General features: G+C 42.3%; 1 protein-coding gene across 2 annotated transcripts; it reads left to right on the forward strand.

The window, feature by feature from the left end:
• The first annotated feature begins 99 nt into the window (after positions 1-99).
• Positions 100-27,860, forward strand: LOC146511713 (E3 ubiquitin-protein ligase RNF31-like). 2 transcript variants are annotated; one of them, XM_085172062.1, is made up of 24 exons: positions 100-297; positions 1,970-2,175; positions 3,012-3,158; positions 3,267-3,422; positions 3,510-3,566; positions 3,731-3,854; positions 5,060-5,221; positions 5,304-5,454; positions 5,755-5,906; positions 6,747-6,883; positions 9,699-9,923; positions 10,048-10,389; positions 10,860-11,045; positions 11,125-11,331; positions 11,442-11,615; positions 12,739-12,837; positions 18,250-18,339; positions 18,500-18,614; positions 18,796-18,908; positions 19,253-19,363; positions 21,560-21,608; positions 22,803-22,899; positions 25,573-25,738; positions 26,833-27,860. In XM_085172062.1, the coding sequence occupies exons 2-24, from the start codon at positions 1,972-1,974 to the stop codon at positions 26,878-26,880; spliced, it is 3,312 nt and encodes a 1,103-aa protein (XP_085028188.1). In that variant the 5' UTR covers positions 100-297; positions 1,970-1,971; the 3' UTR covers positions 26,881-27,860. The 2 variants fall into 2 exon arrangements, with proteins under 2 accessions (XP_085028188.1, XP_085028187.1); XM_085172061.1 differs by having other exon boundaries at positions 101-297; positions 9,696-9,923.
• The last annotated feature ends 62 nt before the right edge of the window (positions 27,861-27,922 follow it).

The raw sequence follows: 27,922 nt of genomic DNA on the forward strand, positions 1-27,922 counted from the left end.
TACATACATACATACATAGTAAAGTTCATCATTTTCATGACTACTGTTACTGGTATAGGTATGTAAATTCCGCTTTTATTTTGAAAAGATCACAATCAGACCGGAAGTATGGAGGAGTTCCGCGTTTAAAGCATAAAGCTAGCTTCAGACAGACTGAAGCAGCTCACCGTAGGTGAGGGTCTAACCGCTGGCTTGAAATCTAAAACATGCTGACTTTACTGGCGGAAATGTAAAGACTTTATTCAGAGAAGAAGCGACAGAAATAACCGTTAAAAGAAGGCCAGAACAGCTGAGGCGGTAAGTTAACTGATCAGATATGAAGCTAAGTTATGGAGCTGTGTTAAAGTTTCTGTTTTTAGAGTTTCGTTTTCAGCTGCTGTGAATTGTTATTGCTGAGACTTCAAGACGGTAAAAGTGACAAAAAAATCCACCGTCGGGTTCAGTTAATTTGATGTTTTACTGCACAGAAAGTAGCAGGGAGCGGATTGGCGACTGTGATGTGATACTGAACTATTTACCTCTGAAACTATGATTAGCCTGGACTTTCCCATCAGATCACATGATTTATTAAAAGTGAAATTATCAATTATAAAGGTCACCGATGACTGTTTGATTTACCTGAATGTTGATCCTTCCTGTTGTTATCCTTCCTCTGCCACTCGTGTCCTTTTTCACTGTGGATTGGCCATTTTTGGATTGGTTTTTAAAAGAATAAACAAGGTTGCAATTTTTGCACCTAGCTATTTTTTATTTTTTTATTTAAGGATAAATATTTGTTAAAGAATATTCTTTCACACCCCTAAAGGATCAGGCGTTAATACTATGTAGTTGAAGAACGTCTAAAAATCAGGTGGTAACTCAGGTAATCACTGTTATGAAACCATTGTGTTTGACTTCTGTGTATTGGGTCATTTCATCAAATTCCTTTTACTTGACCACCTCACATAAAAAAAATAATAAAAAAGAAACTATGGAGAGATGCCCTTCATAATAGGAGTTATGGGAAAGGTCCCTGCTGTTATTAGACTTCTCAAAAATCATTTTTCAAGTGAAGACGAGGGCTGAACTTTTTAGGTGTTTTTATAGCGTCATTTTTTGAGAGTCAATTTAAAATTTGTTATGTAGAAAACTACTTGACCTCTGTCCTACAGATGTTTTAAGGTAAATACCTGTTTTCTGTGGGGAACCTTTGTAGAGCTTTTGTATAATTTCAGTAATCTGCTGACATTTTTGGGTCCTTATATTGATGCTGTGGTAATGATTTATATATTATCTTTATTTATCCTGATTGTTATTGTTAAATACAAATCAATGGCATCTATCAAAACTACATGACTGAACTTTGACATAGTAGACACACCAATAAGCCGGACATCTTTAAACCTGCAGGAAAGCAGGGTGAGATAGACAGAAAACAGCCTGAGGCCTCAAACGTCCCTGCATAACAACGTGGAATGAGGCGTGGCTGGAACCAGCAGGGGACCTGCTTTCCACCTGCAGACAGCCACACCTGCAAAGCTTTATTACAGTAGTTTACAGATCAAGATCAAGACCAAGAGTGTCTTGGTCATCTTAAACAAAACGCTATCAGAATTTTGAGGTTTAATGTATTTTGAAATTTGGAGGTTACACTGTGAGTTTATCAGCAATGTAAAAGTTCTCATTTCTTAAGAATGTATTAATTAATAGCAGTAAATGTCTGTTATTATTATTAAATGTTGAATAAGTGACTCATGGAAAGTTTACATTTTTTTTAGCTTTTTGATCTCCTCTGCCAGTCTTTGCTAAGTCTTGCTGCACTTTAATGTGACTTTTATATTTTCCTCTAATCAGTTATTTCTTTTACAAAAACAGCCTCACAGACTGAAAATAACAGCGAATTTGCAGTGATTTGCCAAACCAAATAAGCTGATCCTCGATTTTGAAGCTCTGGAACGATCTCTAAAAAGTTCTCTTCTCTTTCTAACAGCAATGAGCAGCAGTCCTGCGTCCGTCCAGATGGACGAGGTCAGGGGAAGAGCCCAGTCTCTCCTTTCGTCCTCGGGTTCAGCTCAGGAAGTGAAGGCCGACGTTCAGACGATGGCCGCTATCGAGCTGCCTCTGTCGGAGAAGTACCGCCACGTCTCAGCTGAGGTTATGCTGAAGGAGAACTCGGCAGGTCGTAACAAACAGGAGGTAATCTTTTCTCTTAAACGATCGTTTTAGTGCAGTTTGATGTAACATTTCTGTGTCTGTTTGATCCCCAAAGGTCTACTCATTTTTTTTTTTTTTTATTAAGGAAAAAAAGATTTTGTGACACTTATCTTTGATTTTTTGGATGAAAACAAAGATGAAGATATCCTCAGGGGAGTGAAAAATTATCTTAAGCACTGTGGCTTCTGTTAGTGAATTTGTTCCAATCTTAAACTCTGCTACAGTAGCTTTGCATCATTCATTATTCAAAATAATCCTTATGCATTTTACACTGGGACTTGACAGTTCATCCTCTGTCTGAAACGAGCTGTTAGCCCCTCCCCATTTATGTCAGCTTGTTTCTGTTTGGGCATCCCTCTTTAAAAGATTTTGAGGAGGCCAAATAGGGATTTCCGTCTCTATGATGTCACACAGAACCAGGAGCTTAAAAGAAAGTCAGTGTTTAGAGCATTTTTCTTTTCTAAAATCAAGTTTGAGTATCGATATCATGGGATATAGCATAGCTTCAGCAGCAAAACTGCATCACTTCAATGTCTGTGACATAGAGAAACAGGAAAGTATCCTGGATGCTTGTGTTGTATTGCATAGTAATTCACAGGAGATATGAACAGGATAGGATGTGAAAGCTCTTTTTTAACCTGCATTTGATACCAGCCTCATCTGCTAGCTGTGATTAAAGTTTTCTCAGGGTGTCTTATTTAAAAGGCTATGACGGGGGTAACATCATTGTTGTTAACTAAATCATCACAAATAATTCATTTGGATGGAATAATGGAGACAAACTGACTAACATCAATACTAATTTTTCCTCTCAAAAGGTCCTGGAGTCTTTGAATCGATTCATCAAAGCCTTGAGCATCCTGGAGAAGTATGGCTGTAACCTGACCTCTCCCACCAGACCCAGATACTGGAGGAGTGTCAAGCACAACAATCCTGTTTTCAGGACTACAGTGGATGCCATCAAAGTGAGGAGAAAAACTCCATTGTGTCCAAAGATTGTGCAGAAACTTTGACTGAGAACCTTTTGGTTTTGTTTAAAAGATTAGGATTGAGATGTGGGTTTTGGTCCACAGGGAGGCCGCAGAGTCCTCTATCTCTACGGTTACACTAACCAGCAGGTCGACGGCCTCAGCTTTCCCGACGAAGTCGAGGATCCGGATACTGCAAAAGTCGCAGCGGTGACGCTGGAGGTCATGACGCTACGCACGGAAGTGGACATGATAGTAAAGGTTTGTATCGACTCCTAAGCAGATCTGATCATCGGTAACATGCGCGTGCAGTTTTGATGTTCCATTTCCTTATGTTTGTTTGTTCAGGGCACTCATCCTCACCTAGAACACTTCAAAGAAATCATCCCATTCGTCATCCCAAAGGTGTGTACACGTTTCAAAAGGCTGTCGGCCGAAAAGTTCATTTAAGTTCATTAAAGATAAAAACAGAGGCTGAATTAAGATAATCTGTTGTTTAATATTTGTCCTTTTCAGACTTCATTCATTTTCTTTGTCATGCTGATATTTATTTATTTATTTTTGTTAAGGCTCAGTTGGTGACTGACTCTGTGGCTAAGCTTCCCGTAGAGGAAAAGAAGCAGCAGCAGGGGGACAAACCTCTGATCCTGCCTCTTCCTCCTAAACCTGCTCTGGTGCCAAAACCATCAACAGGTCAGCTACTGCCACACCTGATGGCCTGGGAGGTTTTATTTTATTTCTTTTTTTATTCCAGCAGTTTTTCTTCTTAACTCTTAACCAAATTAGTTTCTTCTTCATTTGATGCCACAAAGTTAAGAAGCTTTTTAGAAACTTTGATGTGCTCCTAAGCAATTTATAAACTTTGTATAGCATTGGGTGATCGTGGCTCAAGAGTTGGGAGTTTGCAATCGGAAGGTTGCCGGTTCGAGCCCCGGCTTGGACAGTCTCGGTCGTTGTGTCCTTGGGCAAGACACTTCACCCGTTGCCTACTGGTGGTGGTCAGAGGGCCCGGTGGTGCCAGTGTGTCAGTGCGCCCCAGGGTGGCTGTGGCTACAATGTAGCTGCCATCACCAGTGTGTGAATGGATGGATGACTGGATATGTAAAGCGCTATATAAATACCCATTTACCATTTTGAAAACACACAGTTATGGCAAAATAAAAGTACACCCTCTTTCATTGTGGAAACTTTATCACAATATAAAGTTTCCGTATCACAATATACTAAAAAAAAAGGAATCATCTTGTCTGTGCGATGACGTATTACACTGTGTCATTACGTTAAGAACAAAAACTTATTTAGAAGGGTTGCCAGGAGAAAGCCTCTTCTCTTTAAGAAGAACATGGCAGAGTTGAACACGTCTTAACAAACCACAGGACTCCTGGAACAATGTCCTTTGGACAGAGTGGGCCAAACTCAGCATATCAGCACAAACACCTCATGACAACTACCGGGCACAGCGGTGGAGAGGAGATGATTTTGGGATCTTGCAAACACTGAGTAAACCATGAACTCTTCAGTATACCAAAGTATTCTAGAGTCAAATGTAAGGCCATCTGTCCGGCAGCTTGGCCCAAACTGGCAATGACCCCAAGCACAGCAATAAATCTGCTGTTGCAACGTCCCAGTCAACACCCAGACCTCAACCTGAATAAAACTCGCAGTAATGGGGCCTTAAGAGAGCTGTGGATAAGCAAATGATTGCAAGCCTCAATTGCAAAGTGGATTGGACCAAAATTCCTCCATGATGATGTGAGACACTGATAAAGTCATAAAGAAAACAGTTACTTATTTGTTTTAATAGACAGTGTAATATGTTGTGGTGTTGTTTATCTGAGGATGTATTTAAATTTTGTGATACATTTTAAAACTTTGGTGTGTTTCCTGTTTGTCTCCAGGCTCTGCTGCAGTGAGCGAGTGCAGTTTGTGCGGTGGAGACGCGTCTCTGTTTTGCTCGTCATGTGACAATCCACATTTCTGCGACGCATGCGATGACCTCTTCCACCGACACCCCAACAGAGCCAGTCACAAGCGTGACAAATTACAGCAAACCAAACAAAGTAGGCCGAAAACAAAAGTGAAACGTCGGCTCTGCTTGTTTTTTGTCGCTTACTGTTTTAACTCTTCGTCTGTTTCTTGCAGACACCTGCACCATCTGTGGAATTTCTGCTGTCCATGCTCGTTGCGCCACATGCCTCCAGAGGTTGTGTCTGAAGTGCGACAAGCTGTACCACTCCCACCCTGATCGTAAAGGGCACAACAGGACCATTACTACACCTGCTAAAACATCCAGGTGAGAAGAGAAACCCACGTTCAGCTCTTTATTTGGCAGCAGATCAAAGCCAGGAAGGACACAGGCTGGATTTGTTCACCATCTCCTTTGTTACAATAAAAGATCAACTTTGTTTGATCAAAACTCCAAAAGTTTTTGCTGAGAATCAAACACCAGGGTCTCTAGAGATCCCTGAAATGTCTTAACAATGCATTTTATCACATCTGGGGATCTGCAGCTGTGGAGGAAATGAAGATTAGCTGAAGACGTGTTCTTGTTAGGAGCTGAAAAAAAATGTTGTCCTTCTCTGCTGCTTTTCAGCCCGTCTCTGTCCCCGTGGGAGTGCTCTCACTGCACTACAGTGAACGAGATGCGAGCCGTTCTCTGCACGACCTGCGAACGGCCTCGACTCGCCACAGCTGTGTCCACTGTTCAGGAAAGCACCATGTCACTTCCTGCATCGCCGAATGCAGGTAAGAGCAAAGGTTTACACACGCAGCAGGTTACAGGGTGTCTGTGAATTAACACATTTGCTTATAAAAGGCCCTATAGAGTTTAAAATTCACTTGCTTACCCACCCTCTTTGTTATTTTAGAAAAATGGGAAGATCCAAGTGTAAGAAAAAATAGTTGGAAATTATTATTTATTATTATTATTCTCTGTGGTTGAAACCAATTCCTAGAACTTCCCACTAAGGAAAGGAATCCCTGTTTTGAGGATGGATGAAACTTAAGGTATAGCTTAAGATAAACAGTATTTTTTGACTTATTTGCCCATAATAGTAATAGTAAATTTCTGTATTTTAAAAGAGCTGAAACCTTTCAAAATTAACTAAAGCTTTCAAGAGAATAACATCAAACACTATGCGTTTGTGGTTAAAGAATTCATGCCCTGCACTGCATGTAATACCAGGTTGTATCACTAGGGGGTGCCAAGGGTCAAGGTCACCTTTCTTTTAAACTAGGGAGGTCATTAAGGTCACATCAGAGGAAATCTCTTAAATATGAGTGGGCAGCTGAAAAGAGATGCACGCTGGTAACTGGTGCCCCCTGGTGGTGAAAGGAATAGTTCAAGCCTCAGGAAGTTTTGTCTTAAATTTTATTTAAGGTGCCATTAAGATTGACGTAAAGGCTTAAGTTTAATTTTCAGACGCCCTGTGCCCTCGAGTTAAAGTAGAAATGCTTTTAACTTATTAAAAGCGCCAAACTTTAACTTATTATGGAGGAAATATTTGTTTTTACATAAATATTCTGCATAATATGTTTGAAAACTATTTGATTTGAACTGAACTGTGTTGGTGCTCGTTCTCTCAGAGTGGCAGTGTAAGAGCTGCACTGTGATGAATCAAGGCAGCAGCATCCTCTGCGAGGTGTGTGAGCGCCCCCGTCTGGCCACTCGCCCTCCGGTCTCCTCTGACATGTCCATCCTCAGATCTCTGTCTGACGCAAAGGTTTGTCTGCTGCTGCTGATAACGCTACTAACCTGTTTCTTATTTTCTCGGTCTTTACTGTGCTGAGCGTTGGCACAGACAGAAACCTTTTCTGTTAGTCTTAGCTCTGCGGGGAACACATTTATCTACAGTCACTTGTTGTTGGGTTGTTCAGTGAAGTAGAGAATTCATAAGAAGACCGATAAATGAAAAACATTAATTTGCTGTTAAGTTATTCTGCTGATTAGATGTTTCTGAGATGTTTTTGGCTAACTCATGTTGTTGTTTCATCGTATGTACAATATATTTAGATTTAACCTTGTTTGTAAGACACTCTACATCAGCGATCCCCAACCCCCGGGCCATAGACCGTTTGGGCCCGGGTGTGAAATTTATGTTTTTCAGGGTTTTTATTGTTAACTCAGTTTCCCTGGGTCTTTTCCCGTGTTGTAGTTGTGCGTCTTATTTTGAAAGAAATATTTACATATTACCATAGCGACTCAATGTTGTTGGCACATTTTAGGAGGACGCTGCTAATAAAGTTACACAATTACACAGTGAATTCTCATTTATTATTATATTTACAAAATACCACAGTTTTTGTCTTGGGCGTAAATATTGTCTGACATTAAACTGGTCTGTGGCGCAGAAAACGTTGGGGACCGCTGTTTTACATGGTAGCCTCTGTGTTACACCTACTGCTCCTTAAACTTAACAGCTGTACCTATCTCTAGATATAGTCAGTTTTTCTTGTATTAGTCAATAGACCAGGATCCATATCATCATCATCATCATCATCATCATCATCATGGTCAGGATCATTATGACGTACTGAATCACCACCTACCAATCAGATATCTAGATCTTGTCCACAGATAGTAGGAGGACCTAATCCTTTTTTTTATAGCATTACAGTCAAGTTCAAGCTACACATGAAAATATTACCATAATGTTAGGGCTGCACGATTTTGCATAAAATGAGAATCACGATTTTTTTTGCTTAGACTTGAGATCACGATTCTCTCACGATTTTCTTTTCCAATATAAATATTTATTGCACTTATTAACTGCACATCAACTTCGTAACAGTTGAGACTGAACATAAAAACAATAAATAAACATAAAAACAACAAATGTCTCACGTTTTGTCGTTGCCGCAAAATGTTGTACTGCTTGAAATTCCGTCTCCACCGTTGCTCGACACTGCGTGTGTAGAGCAGGTAGTGCAACATTTTTAAAATAGTTACGGGACGGCACTGTGTAGCGTTTGTCTAGGATGTTGATCATTCTCCTAAATCCCTCGTTTTGCACAGTGTTGATGGAGCCATATCTTTGGTCAGGTGATAAGTGATGGCCTCTGTAATTTCTTTGTGCCTGCGGGAGGTCGACGGGTATAGGGAAGCGCTGTATAAGGTTCCCGTTATTAATGTTTGGGTGGTTGACGGGGACGGATTTTCTCCAGTCACTTTCTTGGCCTTTACAGCTTCGTCATATTGCACTTTATGGTGACGTTTGAGGTGGTTCTACAGATTTGTAGTGTTACCTTGCGGTGCTGCTACTATGGCAAAACACAGCTTGCAAATGATTTTTTTTTTTTTTTTTTGACTCTCATCGTCTTCTTTGAAGACAAAAAACTTCCACGTGGAGGAATGAGAACCTTTGCTTGGAAGTAATTTTACAGTGGGGTTTCCTCTGCGCTCATTGGCTGTATCCCAATTCAGGGTCTGCAGCCTTAAAGGCCGCATTTGAAGGCCGATTACGTCACAGCGACACGACGAAGGCTGTCCCACTTCGAAGGCTGCTCGAAATGCGGCCCTCAAATGCGTCCTTCATTTCCCTGAATTTTAAGGATGTGGCGGTGTAGACTTCGTGTCCCAACATATCCCAGAATGCATAGCGCGGCGGTGGGTGTGGATAATTTTGCCAAAAAAAAAAAAAACGCAGATGAGGGGCGCCCGAAGAGTAAACTGAATATGATGTCACTTATTTATGTGCAAATGTTTAATAACGAAGAACATTAAAACATTACTGTTGGCCACATGTCGGCAAAGTTATGTGACATTAGTGACGTTTGTACTAACTTTGTTTTAAAGCCTTTACTTTAAAATATACGCCGTTCAATAGCTGAGCTTAATCAGAGAATGATCAAAGCTCATGTAGAAACAAACAAACAAATGAACAAAAGATTTTCTCCTTCATTTCTGTCAAACAAAGCTGTATGAAACGTTTCCAGCTGTTAGTATCATGGTTGCTAGGCAACCTGGGCAGCGCGACGGAGGCTAGACCGTCCCATTTCACAATCCTCGCACTTCCGGCCTTAGCGGTCTTTGAGTAGCGGCCCTTGAGGATCGTTCAGGCTGCGTACTTTGAGGCTGCAGACCCTGAATTGGGATACAGCCATAGTGTTTTCTCCCCTCGGGCAGTTTCACGTGCTCTCCGTTGTTTTTTCCCTGCCAGATGGCTTCTGTATCACGTGGTATAAGGCTCCGCCCTTGTCATTTGTTGAGCAGGAAGCGTGAGCGCTTGTTTTCATGCACATTACGTCCCGGATCAAAATGCGGTACAATCGTCATCTTTTTTTTTTCTTTTTCTTTTTTTAAATCGTTGTCATTTGGAAATGAGATCGCACACAAGTATGAATCGAGATCACGATTTTCTAACGATTAATCGTGCAGCCCTACATAATGTCACACATAACTTAAAGCATCAATGCCATTCTCACTTGGAATACACTCAGGTTAGTTTAAGTGAGGATGGAGGTGTCCCAGCAAAGCCTTTGAAGTCATCAGTTTTTGTTAGTGTTTGCTTGACATGCTTTTCTTTCTTCTTCTAGCAGTGGACGTGCCAATTCTGCACCTTCGCTAACACCAAGGCCTCCACAGTGTGTGAGATGTGCAACATGTCCCCTAAAGATTCTGGTGGACTTTCTCTGCCCCAGTCTCTCCAGCAGACGCCGTGCGGACCTAAGGACCGGCCACAGCCGAAGCCCCGAGTCAACCTGGAGGTGAAGAGGCAGAAGATGATGAAAGAAGACGGGCTCGCTCTCGTCCGTCACATCAGAGTATGGCAAACGTTTCACACAGACTCGCCTCAAAACATTTAAATGACATTTTTCAAAACAAATTACAATATTGTAGTATTGAAACGCTGGAAAAGAGAAGATGCATTCCGTTTCTCATTCACAGGAAGCAGAAAAGCGAGGCATTAGCCCAGAGGAGGTGTACGCCGCTCTGGGCGCGTGCGGTGGCAGCAACGTTAACCCCTGTGACTGGCTGACCTCAGAGCTGCCTCACCTGCTGGATGAAATCTGCGCCATGGCCGCCTCCGTCCAACTGAACTACAAAACGGGGAGTGTCGGGACGCAGCCCGTGCCGGAGAGAGACAGAGGCGAGTCCGAGAAGAGCGGTCCGACCTCCATAGGTGACGGCATGAAGCTGTCCAGAGCCGAGGCCAAGCTGGCGTGGCTGAAAACAGGAGGAGAAACCGACAAAGCCGTGAGAGAGCTGCTGAGAGACCGCAAAGAAAAGGTGGGACAATTAAAAGCACATTAAAGTTTTAAATCATTTATTGTTAAAAGAAAGTATGAACTTTTTTTCCTTCTATCTCAAAAACGACTCTTTTTATTTTTAACCTTCATACTGCAAATATTTTGTGAATTACGACAGAAAATTGTTTCTTTTGATTTAAGAAAATCATTTGACACACCTCAAAATCCAAAAACGTCCGTTTGCTTTTCTCCACAACATGTGGTTGGTTATAACTTAAACTTCACAGGGATTAAAATGAAAATGTAAAAAATCCAAGTTGTTGCTGGGAACTTCCCAGTTTTCCCTACACTGCTGGAACCTCTCACCTGTTGTTTGGTGAGATTCAAACCTCTTTACTGGTGAATCAGCAGTGTAAAGACTCTTGATGTGAATCTTTTATGTTCACTGCAGCCATTTAAAGTGATTTCTTTGTTTCATTGTTTTGTTTCTGTTGTTCCCGCTGGGTGAAGATGAAGGAGCTTCACTCTCTGGGCTTCCAAGATGCGGCCAAATGCGAGGAGGCCCTGCGGCAGAGTGGAGGTGAGATGCAGGGGGCTTTGTCTCTGCTTCAGCGCCCCCTGCTGGAAGCTTTCCATCAGCGAATCTGGACAGCCCAGCCCGAGCCGCCGATTGATCCCACACACCCAGACAAACAGGTTTGACTAGAAAGAGATTTTGTTTTTACGTTTTCATTTTAACATAAACCTCTGTGCTGACCTGGCTTGCTTCCTTCAGAGGACGTGCAGGCGGCTGCTGGCATTGTACGACCTGCCCAGCTGGGGGCGCTGCGAGCTCGTCCTGTCGCTGCTCCAAGAGCCGGGCGTCAGCTACTCCCTGGAGGATGTGGTGCAAGCCGTGAAGGAGTCACATGACAGAGATTTTATCAGGCGTCTCCTCAACAACGAGTGCCCCATCTGTCTGAGCATCTTCCCCCGCAGCAAGGTGGGTCATCGGGGAGAGCGATCTGTTTCCGCAGCAACCACCACGCGATTCAATAGCTATGTTTAATGCACAGCTCTTAAAGTCTCTTTCTTTTCCCCTTGGTACTCCAGATGCAGTCTCTAACGTCCTGTCAGTGCTCGGTGTGCTTCGAATGCTTCAAGGCCCACTTTACCATCGCCGTGAGAGACAAACACATCCGAGACATGGTGTGTCCCGGCTGCTGCGAACCCGACATCAACGACCCAGAGAAGCTGGACAGCTACTTCTCCACGCTGGATATACAGGTGAACTCAGAGGAAATGTGCCGGAAACGTTAACGTGAAGAGTCCTGAATAGGAGTTTTAACAAGAGACACCAGATGCATCTTTAAACTGGTCATTTATTTTTGTTACAAATACATGACACAGAGCATATTTAAAGAAATAAAAGGCATTTCTGAGCAACACTTTAGCTCAGTGGATGAGCAGGAGACCACGTGCCACATGCACTAGTGCAGCAGTCTGGACGCACTAGTGCAGCAGTCCACGCCTGTGAAAAGCTGTTTTCACATGTTCACTGAGCCCTGAACTCTTCTAGCTATTTCCTGTTGGAGGTGCATGTGATATCATATCACATAATAAACACAAAAGGACACGGCACTCTCTCTGCTACAAAGTCTGTGCCGTGTCCTTTTGTGTTGATGTGAGAGAAGCACAGGTGCTAATGGCCGCTTGAATTAGTAGTAAAGTGGGTTTCCTGCCTCTCTCAGCTCCAGCTGCCTTTGCCTAAACCTCAGAGTATTTCCACAGACGACAACATGTCTGATGCGAATTATCTCCTGCTACATGTGAGAAAGAACTACAGACTCAATCAGCTGATAATAAACGACTCATGAACAGCTGTATAAACAGATTAAGCGTACTATAATTATTTACTCATGAACTGCAGCTTGAACATCTTTTCCTGACTGTCTGCAAGGCTGTGGGGAACACTTCAGGGGCTTTTAGTGTCGTCTGCAGATACAAGGGCCAAGATTTCAGTTTGCATCTGATTCTCCATGTGATCATAAATACTTATGAAGAAATTATGAAACTGGGGTTATTTGTGGGTTTGATGGGAGAATGGAGCTTTGTTTCAGCTATTAAGACAGAATTTGATCTGTAAACAGAATTTTTTTAGTTCTTTAAGATATTCTTAAAAGATGCTGTGGATTCTAATCATGCATGATAATTGCATTTATCTCAACATAGTCATTTTTAAACGGTGAAGTGCTCAGAGGGGGAAAATGTTTTGTTTAAAGTGCACAAAATTACATTAAACTAGTATCAGAACGCATCAGATTGCAGATGGGTGTGAAAATAACCTGCAGCTGTTTTTCGTCTTATAATAACGAAGCGGCGACGCCTCCTGTCGTGTTTTGTTTTCCAGCTGAGGGACTGCCTGGAGCCTGAGGTGTACGACTTGTTCCACAAAAAGCTGACAGAGCACGCTCTCATGAAAGACCCGAAGTTCATGTGGTGCTGTCATGTGAGTTCACCGTGACGCAGTCTGCTTGTTCGTCCCTGTCGTTTAATCTTTTTAACAATCAGATTTCCACCCTGTAATTTGCATTCCATAGTTTTCATACAACACATAATTTGGGTTATTTTAAGCTCCGTCTTTGAAGCCTGCATTTTATCGACAGTGTAACCAGACAAGGACAGACAATCCTTGAACGCACCTCAGAGTCAAAATAATCTAGTTTTATCCTGTAGTTGTAGCAGGTGTTTGAAATTCATATATGGAGTTAGATTAAGTAAAGAAACAAAATAATTTTCTTGAAAACATTGAAAGAATAAGGGATTAGGAACTTTGGATGTTAGTGCTGTAGATTACAGTTGGGTTTTTTGTTGTCGTTTTAGAAAATAACTATCGGCCTGTTAACTTACATGAAGTGTGGAGAGAAAAGATGAACATCCACAAACGCTGTGTGTTATTTCAGCCTTTGTAGGTACTTTAGTTTTATGATACAAGTTTAAAAAACGCAGCCAGTCCTGGTACAGCTGTATTCTCTGTTTTCTGGATGAGCAGATTATTGAAATGGATAAAACACCACATATGATTTCATTTAGAAAGTCAAAGAGTCTCCTGAGTCCACTCAAATCAGCGGTCTAGTAATGGACTGACATCAGGTGTATAGAAACGTCTCTTCCTTCTCTCTCTTTAAGTCCAAACTCAAAACCCACTTGTACAAAATAGCTTATCCCACATAACCTATTTTATTTGTTTATGTCTTATGCTTTTATGATTCTGTAAACTTCTTGCTTTTATGTTGCTTTTATTCTACTGTGTACAGCGACCTTGAGTGTTTTGAAAGGCGCTTTCAAATAAAATTTATTATTATTATTATTATTATTATTATTATTATTATTATTATTATTATTATTATTGGGGGGGGGGGGAATCGAAATCTTATCCTGTTAAGTAGGGCTGCTCAATTAATCGCATTTTAATCACGATTACGATCTGGGCTTTCAACGATCATTAAAAATGACTGAGCCGATTATTAGCACCTCCCTCGTGCTTTACTCTCGCGCTGCTCCGTGTGGCAAATCGAGCGCACCTCTCTGCGTTTCGAACACGTGTCACAACAATTAAGAGGACCCGAGGGAAGCTCGGAAAGCTAAGCAGAAGTTATTTGGAGAGGAGAGTGACTGCTGTTAGTTGAAAAGAGAGGTAAAAAAACTTCAGTGGTGTGGAAACATTATGGGTTCGTGCAGTCAGACGTGGATCAAGTAGACACAGTGTGTAAACTTTGCTACAGTGTTGTAGCTGCACCACAGAGCAACACTGCAAAGTTCACTAAACATAGATGTCTACATTTTTCATTTATTTTTTATATTGCAAACATTTGCACTGTTATCAGTCGTCAAAGGAGCTTGCAAAGAAAAGCGTCTGGACTTCTTTAAGTTACTTGAAGACGTTTCACCTCTCATCCGAGAGGCTTCTTCAGTTCTAAGGTCAAATGGTGGAGAGTCCCAGATATAAACCTAGTGGGAGTGTCCCCCCACAGAGGGACAAAAGGACCCCCTGATGATCCTCTAATCGCCTGAGCCAAGGTGTGGAACTGGGTGTGGGTCCCAATCAGCCAGAGTTTCGGGTGAGTTCATTGTGAAACCTGGCCCCACCTTATCATGCGAATTCCTGAGGTCAGATGGCCCAGGGTGTGAGTGGGCGTTAAGGCGTCTGGGAAGGGATCTCAAAACTGGATTATAGATGGCAGAGAGTTGGTGTCGTAAACCACCGCCTCTGTTCAAAGATGGTCGCTCACAGTGGACATAGATGGCTTCTTTCACTCCTCTTTCAAACCATCTGTCCTCTCTGTCCAAAATGTGAACATTGGCATCCTCGAAAGAGTGTCCTTTATCCTTAAGATGCAGATGGACAGCTGAGTCTTGTCCTGTGGAGGTGGCTCTTCTGTGTTGTGCCATGCGCTTGTGAAGTGGCTGTTTGGTCTCTCCAATGTAGAGGTCTGGGCATTCCTCGCTGCACTGTACGGCATACACCACATTGTTAAGTCTGTGTTTTGGCGTTTTGTCTTTCGGGTGAACCAGTTTTTGTCTGAGTGTGTTGCTGGGTCTGAAGTACACCGGGATGTCATGCTTGGAGAAAACCCTCCTGAGTTTCTCTGATACACCGGCTACATAGGGGATGACAATGTTGTTGCGTCTGTCCTTCTTATCCTCCCTCGCTGGTGTCTGATCTTCTTTTCTGTGCCTCTTTGCTGACTTTAAAAACGCCCATTTAGGATAGCCGCACGTTTTGAGTGCTTCCTTTACATGTGTGTGTTCCTTCTTTTTCCCTTCAGGCTTAGAGGGAACATGTTCTGCCCGGTGGTGTAGGGTCCTAATTACTCCAAGTTTGTGTTCCAGAGGGTGATGGGAGTCAAACAGGAGGTACTGGTCTGTATGTGTGGGCTTCCGGTAAACTTCGATGTTGAGGTTGCCATTCTCTTCAATGTGCACAGCGCAGTCCAGGAAAGGCAAACAGTCGTCCTTTGTGTCTTCCCTGGTGAACTTGATGTTTTTATCCACAGCGTTGATGTGCGCAGTGAAGGATTCCACTTCTTGTGTCTTGATTTTGACCCAGGTGTCGTCTACATATCTGTACCAGTGGCTGGGTACTCTTCCTTTGAAAGAGCCAAGAGCCTTCCTTTCCACTTCCTCCATGTAAAGGTTGGCTACAAAAGGTGACACGGGGGAGCCCATGGCACAGCCATGTTTTTGTCTGTAATAGCCTTCGTTGTATTTGAAATATGTGGTGGTGAGGCAGAGGTCTAACAGTGTGCAAATCTGATCGGGTGTGAAGTTGGTCCTGTCCTCCAAGGAGCTGTCTTCTTGTAGTCGTTTTCTGACCGTCTCCACTGCCTCCGTGGTGGGTATGCAAGTGAAGAGAGAGACTACATCAAAGGACACCATGGTTTCATCTGGATCCAGGGTAAGTTTCTGGACCTTGTCAGTGAAGTCGGTGGAGTTCTTGATGTGGTGTGGGGTGTTCCCCACGAGAGGAGCAAGGATGGTAAGGCAAGCTTCAAGACTTGGAAAAGGACAAAATCATTGACCGCCTTACTTATCACCGCCTTTACCCAGGGGATGCTATACCCTGCATTTACGGACTTCCAAAAATCCACAAGGAAGCTGTCCCACTCAGACCCATAGTCAGTAGCATAAACTCAGCCACTTATAACATTGCAAAACACCTTGCTACCATCCTTGCTCCTCTCGTGGGGAACACCCCACACCACATCAAGAACTCCACCGACTTCACTGACAAGGTCCAGAAACTTACCCTGGATCCAGATGAAACCATGGTGTCCTTTGATGTAGTCTCTCTCTTCACTTGCATACCCACCACGGAGGCAGTGGAGACGGTCAGAAAACGACTACAAGAAGACAGCTCCTTGGAGGACAGGACCAACTTCACACCCGATCAGATTTGCACACTGTTAGACCTCTGCCTCACCACCACATATTTCAAATACAACGAAGGCTATTACAGACAAAAACATGGCTGTGCCATGGGCTCCCCCGTGTCACCTATTGTAGCCAACCTTTACATGGAGGAAGTGGAAAGGAAGGCTCTTGGCTCTTTCAAAGGAAGAGTACCCAGCCACTGGTACAGATATGTAGACGACACCTGGGTCAAAATCAAGACACAAGAAGTGGAATCCTTCACTGCGCACATCAACGCTGTGGATAAAAACATCAAGTTCACCAGGGAAGACACAAAGGACGACTGTTTGCCTTTCCTGGACTGCGCTGTGCACATTGAAGAGAATGGCAACCTCAACATCGAAGTTTACCGGAAGCCCACACACACAGACCAGTACCTCCTGTTTGACTCCCATCACCCTCTGGAACACAAACTTGGAGTAATTAGGACCCTACACCACCGGGCAGAACATGTTCCCTCTAAGCCTGAAGGGAAAAAGAAGGAACACACACATGTAAAGGAAGCACTCAAAACGTGCGGCTATCCTAAATGGGCGTTTTTAAAGTCAGCAAAGAGGCACAGAAAAGAAGATCAGACACCAGCGAGGGAGGATAAGAAGGACAGACGCAACAACATTGTCATCCCCTATGTAGCCGGTGTATCAGAGAAACTCAGGAGGGTTTTCTCCAAGCATGACATCCCGGTGTACTTCAGACCCAGCAACACACTCAGACAAAAACTGGTTCACCCGAAAGACAAAACGCCAAAACACAGACTTAACAATGTGGTGTATGCTGTACAGTGCAGCGAGGAATGCCCAGACCTCTACATTGGAGAGACCAAACAGCAACTTCACAAGCGCATGGCACAACACAGAAGAGCCACCTCCACAGGACAAGACTCAGCTGTCCATCTGCATCTTAAGGATAAAGGACACTCTTTCGAGGATGCCAATGTTCACATTTTGGACAGAGAGGACAGATGGTTTGAAAGAGGAGTGAAAGAAGCCATCTATGTCCACTGTGAGCGACCATCTTTGAACAGAGGCGGTGGTTTACGACACCAACTCTCTGCCATCTATAATCCAGTTTTGAGATCCCTTCCCAGACGCCTTAACGCCCACTCACATCCTGGGCCATCTGACCTCAGGAATTCGCATGATAAGGTGGGGCCAGGTTTCACAATGAACTCACCCGAAACTCTGGCTGATTGGGACCCACACCCAGTTCCACACCTTGGCTCAGGCGATTAGAGGATCATCAGGGGGTCCTTTTGTCCCTCTGTGGGGGGACACTCCCACTAGGGTTATATCTGGGACTCTCCACCATTTGACCTTAGAACTGAAGAAGCTTCTCGGATGAGAGGTGAAACGTCTTCAAGTAACTTAAAGAAGTCCAGACGCTTTTCTTTGCAAGCTCCTTTGACTACGATGACCTGGATGACTGAGAACCTTCACAGACACACTGTTATCAGTATTTGCACACTATTTTATATGATTTTTTGACAATCTTTAAAGTCATTATTCAATACATTGTTATTGTTAAATAAATATCGTCAAATAATCGAGATCTCAATTTCAGTGAAAATAATCGTGATTATCATTTTTGCCATAATCGAGCAGCCCTACTGTTAAGAGTAAATCAATTAAAAAAAAATCACATCAGCTCAGATTTCTGCAAATTGTGGGAGAGAAAATCAGAGCCACTGCCAGACTGGGCTCGCTGGACAATTTTTTATTTACTTATTTTTTTTCAGGCAGGTTTGTTACACTGTCTCTTTGACGCCTGTCACATGTGCTCAGTGTGAACCTGCTGTCATCAGTGAGAAGAACGGGCTGCTAATGGCGGTTTTCCCTTCATTTTCTGCAGCCGTGTATTTACTGATCATTTAAAACCAAGCAGAGATCTTTTAGCCTTTTCTAATAGGGATTTTTAGCTATACTGAATTTCTCTTTCCTGTCTTTCTCAGTGCACGTCTGGGTTTATCAACGATGGAGACCAACTGAAGGTCACATGCCTGTCTTGCCACAAGAGTTTTTGTGCTCAGTGCAAGAAACCTGTGAGTATAATCTGAAATAGTTTCCATTGTGCATGGCAGCTGTCTGTCTTATCTTAAAAATAAAGAAGAGGTCTCAGAAGTTTCCACATGCAACCTTGAAACTTCGCCAGCCCTTCAGTACAGGAAGCACTCAAATCATTAACCCCTTCTCTGGTCACAGTGGGAACCTCAGCACCAGGATGTGTCCTGCGAGCAGTTCCAACTGTGGAAGAGGGAGAATGACCCGGAATACCAGAGACAGGGACTGGCTGGCTATCTGAGAGACAACGGAATTAGTAAGGCTTCCCAGAGACTCGACCTAAAACCACAACCACAAGTTTCATTTCTGTGTTTGGCTCCTCTGTTTGTACATCAGTCAGCTTCCCTCACCACACACAGTTTGAATGTGTGCTTTCATCTGTGCCAATTGTTCCTGTTACACTGAAAGGTTTTCGCTCTTATCTCATCTTCCCGCAGCGTGTCCTCACTGCAGGTTCCAGTACGCTCTGACGAAGGGCGGCTGCATGCACTTCAGCTGCTCGCAGTGCAGGTACCAGTTCTGCAGTGGCTGCAACAACCCCTACTACAAGGTGAGGGTGAATGTTTGTATGGTAGACAACCCCCTTTTTCTTTGTCATATCAGTGTTTGGCATGTAGGCTTGAGCTCCAATTCCCCATAATATCAAAGCTCTAGAAAGAGGGCCGAGCCTGTTGGGAGGATGTGCTTTGTATGAGACAAGCTGCAGGTTGCATTTGTTTCAGGACACATCCTCTGGTTCATTCTTGATCTTCTAATGTCTGGAAAATTCACACAATTTGGTTTAAGACTGATATATTTAGACAAATATTACACATCTTAAAGTGTTGCAATTTTTAGTTAAAAGTGTAACATTTTCTTTAGCCTGACTAAAACCTGCTGCTCCTTTTTTTGCAGACTAAATGTAAGCCTGACTGCCCTCTCAATTGCTTGCACGCTCATCACCCTCGAGACTGCCTCTTCTATCTTAGAGACTGGGAGCCTCCCAGACTACAGACGCTTCTACAGGTGAGACGGTCACGTATGTATGTTTCTTTGTTTGCATTGCTGATTGTTGTACAGCAAGCTGCAGCCGACTGATGTGGATTACATATCAGCTGACAGCTGTGCCGCTGAATCCACCTGGCTCCACTCTCTAAAATATCCTGCTCCACCTGTCCTCTCACAGCTGAGCTAAAAACCACAAACCACACATGTGTTTTCTTCTGCTGTTCACCCAGTAAATTGTTTTTATTTTAAACTGTTGCTTTCCGTGAGGGATGGTTCAGTTCCTGTGTTACCTGAAGCAGATGGCAGTAGCGAGCGAGAAATGTTTGTTTGTACTGACAGGAATCACAGAGCGTTTTACAGGAAATAATCTGAGACAATGCAGAGTTTAAAGAATTGAAATGCATTGCAGAAACTTATAGTAAGGGAAACCGAATCAAAATTCACAGTATGAACTGCAGAAAAGCAGAAACTGTCACAAAACATGTGACTTAGCTGACCTTTAGGAGGCCTCAGGGTCAGCTGACCTCAGGTGAATATTTTAAATTTCACTTTTTTAAAGCTGCACTGGAACAGGAAGCCGGCGAGTGGTGGATCTGGTGTGAGACCCAGTAGTGAGCCTAGCAGCAGCATATTAAATGACCTGCAGGTGATCCAGGGCAGATTAACCGAGAAAACTGGAATGGAATATAAAAGCCACTGAGGTGTTCGTTGGCAGGGGTGACACGACGCCACTGTTCTGAATGAAACTTGTCACAGTCTAATAACTCCAGCCGTACTCATCCTGTCTGTTTAACATTTTATTGCACTTCCATCACTCGTATTTGTTGTTCCACACTTCTCTTTATCCAACGTCACTCATCACAACAGCGCAGCGGTCACAAACTGTTGCTTCTTCCGACCAATAACACCGGGCGCTAATTACATGTGTCTACTCTAACCTCCTAAGACCTGAACTCTTCCACGACATGCTTTTTTAATCTCTCTTTGATATTTGGTCACATTGGGGCCTGATGCATGTAAAAACAAAGAATAACCAGATTTTTTTTAACCTTATTTTTGTTTTTAAGAAAAATCAGAGCCACATATGAGGATATTCGTTTAAAATTTTGATAGAAGAGTAGCAGTATGATGTCCTCGTAAGTGGATATCAGGCCCATGTAGAGCAAAATTGAGTATTTTAGTCTAAATAACCCAAAATGTGATGTTCACATATGTGGACGGCAGGTCCTAGGAGGTTAGATACAGTCCCATGAACGCACCATACTATAAAGTGACCCTTAGTAGCACACATAAGGCAACAACACAAAAAATGTCTCCCACAACAAGATTTAAACATTTCTCGTTTTTTTTTACCCTGACTCTCTCATATCTCACTACCAGTGGGATTTAAGTAAAGTCGAGCAGCGTCTTTCATACAGATGCTGAAAGTAAAGCTGTTAATAATGATGAATGTTATCAAAGAAATCATGAGGAGAAGAAGTGAATAAACAAAAGGACAGGTGAGGAAATGCTTCGTCTTGGGCTCTTGCGATGATCAGGAGAAAGAAGTTTTGGAATAGTTAAGTTTGTTATTGCGACTTTGTGTCGGTCCCACAGAACCACAGATAGTTTTCTGGCTTCAAAGAGGTCCGTTTTCTTTTTAGTGTGCTCTCCCCGCAAACCAGCTTACACCTTTACAGCTGAATTATTATTAATTGTTTGAGCAGCTCTGTGTACTCTGTCATTGTAAATCACATTATCCAATTTTCTAAATGTATTTCTAATATATTGCACTTTGACAAAATAATGTAATATCAGCTGTTTTGTAGAGTTGGAATGAAGATATTTAAGGTCATCTGGAGGATAAACTGACTGGCAGTGAAAAACAGGGGAAATGATTTGATTGTAAAGGATAAAACAAAATGTCCTTATGTTTATACAGTCCACTGTGCCAGAATAGTAAATAGAGCCGATGTCCTGTTGTAAATAGAACTGTGTTTGTGCTTGGTGAGTCCCCTCCCCTTTGAGTCGCCAGGGAATTGGCCTTTTGACAAATAACAGCACAAGTTTTATTTTGTGATTTATCCTCATTAATAACTCGTCTCTTTGTGGCTCTATTATAATCATAAGTAAGAGGTGGATGGTATGTGAGGGTTTGTTTAAATCTGATGAGCTCGTCCCCCGATCTAAATGTAAACTGACAGCGTGTTTATTGATTTGTTTTTCTGTCCTTAGAGGAGCGGTGTGGAGTTCAACACGGATCCCTCTAATGGAGCTCAGACCGGTAAAGCAGTTTTTGTGTTAATGGGAATCCTGGCATGACTGAACAATTTCTGAAAACTAACTGGTCGGATTTGCTTTTCAGGATGTTTAGAGAAGCCGATGCTGAGCATTTCCTTTCTCATTTGTGCAAAACAAAAACAAACTTTGGCAATAAAAGAAAAATAAATGCATTCACCTTTATTCATGCATCTCCAGTTCACAACAATAGTTGTGAGGGAGTGTTTTATATTTTACCATAGACTTTACGATATTAGAGAGTCAATCAGAACAATCGGAAGATCCTCTTTGAGCAGCATTTAGCGACAGCGGGGAGGAAGAATATTCTTTAAACAGGAAGACACAGTACAGGGCAGCCATCTGCTGCAACCATAGAGAAACAAGGGAGAAAAGAAATTCAGTGACATGCTGCAATAGCATCAGTGCATTGTGGGAAGTCCCTAGCACCTTGAACCTATAAACAGCCTAAGGGAGGGTTCAAGGTCACCTGATTCAGCCCTTATTATAAGCTTTATCATAAAGAAAAGAGTCTAGTCTTAAAAGTAGAGAGGGTGTCTGTCTCTTAGATCTTTGAAAAGCTATAGCAGTGTATTTGTTTATGATTGTGCTGCTGTTAATGGCAGGGGAGGTTTGCAGCTCTGCAGCTATGCCTCAGCACTTGGTGTTATCCGCTCTTTAACGGTCAGGCCCGACACCGGGCCGAGTCGCTGAGGTTCCTAAATGCTTCCTCTTCAATCTGATTGTGTAATGTTTCAGAGGGAAGACATTTCACAAACAGACTTGCTGCTGTGGTGGCATCCTGTTGCATTACCACACTCAAGCTCCTCAGAGCGACCCATTCCTCCCTAAGCGTTTGTAAAGGCAGACTACATGGTGAAGGGTTTGATTTTACACACCTGTGGCTCAATACTTTTGTCCATATGGTGTTTCATCACCCTCACAGTAATGATGCTCATATTCAGTAAATAAGGAGTTTGGACATAAGAAATATTTAAATGGATACAAAAAAGGTTACAGCTGATGTTTAGGAATGATGTAATATGACAGTGATGTTGTTAAGGGGCTGTTAGTTCTAGTGTCCATGCGTAGGAATGCAGGTGGTATTTAATAAATGAGCTCTAGCATGAACTCACTGACTTTTTGTTGTTGTTTTGTTGTTTTTATATACATTTTAATTGACTTTGTGTTTTTGGTGCAGATGAATGTGGTGTGATGGAGCAGAAGGATGAAGGCGGTCAGCAGGTGGATTCACCGTGTGGCGTCAAAACACAGCCGGGACAAGCTGGACTCTGCGAGTGAGTGAATCTGTGTTGCCACGTCCACTTCCTTTTACAGTTTTTCATCCGTCTTAATTGCTTCGATGGAAGTTTCAAATTACCGCCACTCACAGCGCTCTTAATCGAATATCTTGAAACAGGAATTGGCCTTTCTCGTTATGTTTGTGCGCGCTGCTGTTGTTTCTACACATGAAGATGTTTTGTCATTGTTGTGGTTGCGGTTCTCATGTGATTTTCACAGCTCATAAAAACCTGTATACTGTCCTGCGTTGACCTGTTGTGTTCAAAGAGTAAAAGCCTGTCAGTGGTGACGGTGAAGCTTCCCATCAAATAGAAACATGTGCTCTCAGTCTTGTGTCACATGTGCATGTTATAGCACTGCTAATTACACATAATTCTATACTGCACATATATGGAGTATGGTTTTTATTGTACTACTAGTTGTTGGTGTGTATTTTTTCTTTGTCCCTATCCTTTTTTTTTTTTTTTTTTTGCCTGTCCCATTTGGTTCTTTAGCCGTCAGAATTGTTGTCTGAAGACCAACAAGGATACCCAATGGATTTATTTTGCCAAATGGATCATCATGGCATTGCCGTATTGGTCCATTTGATCGACCTTTGTTGTTATTATTTATTTTATTTTATTTTCAGTTGTTACAGATGGGACAGACATGAGTGAGGGATAGGAAAGGGAGAAAGAAAGATGAAGGAAAAGAAAAACAGAAGGGGAGAGGGACAGTGAGAAAGGGGGGAAGAAAAAATATCTCCGGGATCACCTGTTGAGAGAAAAAGAATAGAAAACGAGCAAAAATAAAAACAAAGCAACATACTAAACACAACACCATCGCATTAATCTAGCTAAGTGTAAACAGCAGTAAATACTAAATATTGAATGTTGTTGTGCAGCACGCAGGACAGACAGCGCACAATGTGCTTTGAAGTAGCAGCCAAGAAAGGTGTAATTTAACTCTATGAACAGTGAACACCCGTGTGCACACCTGTGTGGATCAGCGCGCTTGTATTCAAAAGGTTTCCCCGTGTAATGGTCTGCAAGAGGATGTAGAGAGCCATAGCCCCGCCCCCAGGGCATGAAGCAGGCATGGAGGAGATCATCTTTGTCCGTATCCTGAAGCTTGTAGCATCACAGGGGGAAGTGATCGAGATACTTAAATGGGAGTTTTGATGACTCAGGGCCAGCATAAACATAAAGGTTTTTGCCTTTAAACAAATCAATCAGCACTAAAGATTTATATATATGTTTTGTCATGCATAGAGATAAGCATCACATTGAATCGGGTGTATTTTTTCTAACTCCGGCACAAAGGCAGCGGCTCTTATTTCCCTTCATGCCCAGTTTGCTGTTTGTAAGGATGATGCTGTGATTTCACTTCTGTGCTGGTTTATAGTTTTTCATTTAGCACTGCAGCATGTTAGCATGAACGAGGCTGAATAAGATGTCGTTTCTTTGTTTGTAGCCAGCAGGGACACATTGAGAGTTTAATAAAACTTGAAGACTCCCTCGTCGTGTAACCTCTGACACTCTTCAAGTCCCAGTTTGTCCAAATTGGGGTTTTTGCTGGTTGTTGTTTTTTTTCACTCCTGTCGAATCTTCTTTTTAAACCAGCAGTTTGCACGTCCAGATCTTTGGGGCGGGAGAGACGCCAGTAATGTTTGCTTTTGCTCCCACTGTGATCTGTCTGACCTCATGATAGAAATATGCGACTCTTCAGTGGCTCCATTATGTTCAGCTGTGCCTCTGTCTGGTGTTGTGTTGTGACATCACCAGACAAAACAGCTGCCTGCTGCAGCAGAAACATCCCTCCAAGAGTGATGACATAGAGCTAAACAATGAAGTCCCTAAAAAGCTTCCAATTCAACTTCTAGTTCAAGTTGAGGTTCAACCGTAAAAGAAGTTTTAATGTTGTTTTATGGAAACAGTCTGCGACATTTGAGACGCCGATAAATCACACAGGTGCAGAAACGTCTCAACTTCTGTCAGAGATTATCAGGGTTCACATTCAAGAAATCCAGCAGATCCGGAAAGACAGGATGATGCTGGAATCTTCTGGAAGCCTCTTCGGATAAACCTCTACGTATGCAGGTCCTCCCCAACACTTAAACATTTTACAAATTCCAATACATACCAAAGTTTAAAGAGAAACAAAATGAGATTTAAAGCCTGGAGCGACTGATTTACTGTAATCTCATCGGAAGACGGTAAACTGAGACGAGTTCGGGAACAAAGACGCTGTAAAAGAATTCATCACCACACCGGGTGTCTGCTCAGAGCTGCCAGGAACTGGCTAACATCAGCTTTTTCCTTTTAAAACCCAGAGTGTGATTCAGAGAGTAAATCAGGTCAGGCAAGAAGACACACCAGTTTGAAGTTTACTGTTTAGGTTCACAGTCACGGCAACATTTGTGGCAGCAGTTTCCAAAGAAAAGGGCGACTCTGCACTGCCTGCTCAAGCAGACTCAGCTGAACGGCAGCTTGTGAGTAAAGTGGTGGTCAGATAGTTTCCTCACATGTTGGTCGAGACCCAACACAGTCAGTACTGGGGTTGTTCAGGTTGTAGCTGAGTGAAGTCGTTTCCAACACACCGCCTAAAAATAAAAATCAAATATTGCAGGTGAATCGGTGCCTCCTTTGATGAAGGTAACTTCTGAGATTCAGGTGTGTTTGTTCCCACAGTAAACACTACAGGGAGTACCTGGTGAGCCTGATAAACGCTCACTCTCTGGACCCGGCTCTGATCTACGACCTCAACGAGGTGATTCGGGCCTGTGAGAGGCACCAGGTGGACGTACAGCGAGGAGAGGGCGAGGAGGACAACGCTTACCAAGCTCGACTGCTCAAGGTGGGACGCCGATGAATGTATTCATGCACACAGACAAAGAGTTCAGTAGGACTGGGCACTTTGGATAATTCAGGGGAAAATAAAGAAATGATGACCAAACCAAACCAAAAAATGACCTATAATTACTCTGAGAATGTCAATAAATGCAATAACAACTAAAAGAAAAGAGAAAAAGGGATTTAAAATAAGAATTTCTACCCTAACCTACGGTCATTATCTCTGGGTAGTGACTGAAAGAATGAGGGCTCTCCATAGAGACAGAATGAGGAGCTCTGTTTGAGCATGCCCTACCAGGAGGACGCCCCAGGGCCAGACCCAGGACCAGCTGCACAGATTATCTCTGTTGGCTAAGTCCGGTTGGATGGAAAGTAAAGATAGTATAAATACAGTGTGAGAAAATATAATTAAATATAAAGTATATATGTAATGCAATGCTAGATAAACGTAGCTGATTTGAAAATAGCTTACAAGAGAACCAGAAAAAATACATCAAACTTAACTTATAATTCATATAAAAAATACATCATATAAATAGATGAATGAATATGAGTGAATGAGGCTAAAATCAAGAGAAACTAAAAATAAATCAAATTTCTAAACTGTTCACAGTAAAATAAAATTACAGATAACCAAGAAAAATTAAAATCAGCTACAATAATAAAACATCCAGCATTACTTTATGTATTTAAAACATATTGATTAACCAATTAAAATTGCTACAATCATCTTTAAGTACACTAACAGTGTGAAAAACATTAGGAGCCACTAAAAATATAAAAAATAAATCTTGGAAAAAGTACATTAAAAAACCAAAACATGATAAAATAGAATTCAAAGGTCCAATATGCTTTACCAAGTCAAAACAAAACACCGGAATAAAAATATGACTCATAAAAATTCAAAACAAACTCCAACACGGACACAAAGTTACTAAAAATATGTGATCATGGGGAGTCACACGGCATCTGTTCTTAAAAAGAAAGCAGAAATGAATTTAAGGAAACTGACTGTCAAAGCAAGTCATATGTTTCTTCTGCTGTTCGAAGGCCACTCGCCACGGTAACAAATAATTACTCTTTCTGTTCTCCCCACAGAAACTGATGGAGGTTCCTCTTGGAGAAAAAGTTCCTCGAAACAAATGAAGACTTCCAGACTTTTTTCCACACAGATCCACATCAGAGGAGTGTACTATGAAGCAAGCTCAACAAAGCCGGGCTTTCTTTGCTTTAGCTGGCTTGACAAAACCTAAAATCCCAGTCAGAGATAACTGCTGCTCCTCAACTTTCTCTGTTAATGGAAGCTTTCTGGTCTGGGCTCACGTTAAAGGTGGTGTTTGACGCATTATTTCACAAGATGATTGAATGCCATTTACGTCAGTCAGAGGAGGTCACTGAGAGAGATGAATGAAATATTTCTAAAGAAAATGAAGCCAAAGATGAGTGCCACAGAAAGCTTTTAACCTTGCCTTGAAAACCTAAATTTTAACGTGACAGTAGCAGATGAGAGCTTCTTCTCGAATGATCAAACCACACAGTTTGTAGCATGTGACCGATCGCGGACTGAAAACTGGCAGCACAGCAGCTGATCATGCAAAGGAAACTAAAGCTGTAATCTTAGAGAAATATGAACAGGTTAAACACAGAAAACAGACTCAGTAATGCTCCATGCTCCACCTGACATGATTACACCTAAATATTCCATTAATTCAACAAGCTTTGTCATTTAAATCAGACTGAATACAGAATAATAAAACTGCTGTAAAACTCCAGGAAACAGAGGAAAAAAAAGCTACAAATAAAGTTTCTCCTAAAAATCTGCATTTAATGATTGATGCTTATTATTTAAACTGTCACTAAAAACGCTGAGCTCCACGGGGAATGGATGCACTGTTTCAGGTGATTTCATATGTGCTTTGGTGTAGCTGCAGCATAAATTACCATGGCGATGTAGCCCTGGAAGAAGGAAAGCAAGGTTTAAACCTGACGTTAACTCCATAAGCCGAGTCCTGCTTTTCACAGAGCAGGACCAGGTTGCCTTAAGCATTAGTTACCATGGTGATCTAGCAGGTTAAACTGAGCCTGTGGTCACTGAGGTAGAGCAGGTAGGTGTGTGTGTGTGTTAGTTAGAATAAAAGCGCTGTATGAATGTGTGTGCTTGAAGTGAATGAGGCTTGTAGTAAAAAGC

The sequence above is a fragment of the Neolamprologus multifasciatus genome, chromosome 9 (genome assembly GCF_963576455.1).
Source record: "Neolamprologus multifasciatus chromosome 9, fNeoMul1.2, whole genome shotgun sequence".
Lineage (NCBI taxonomy): Eukaryota > Metazoa > Chordata > Actinopteri > Cichliformes > Cichlidae > Neolamprologus > Neolamprologus multifasciatus.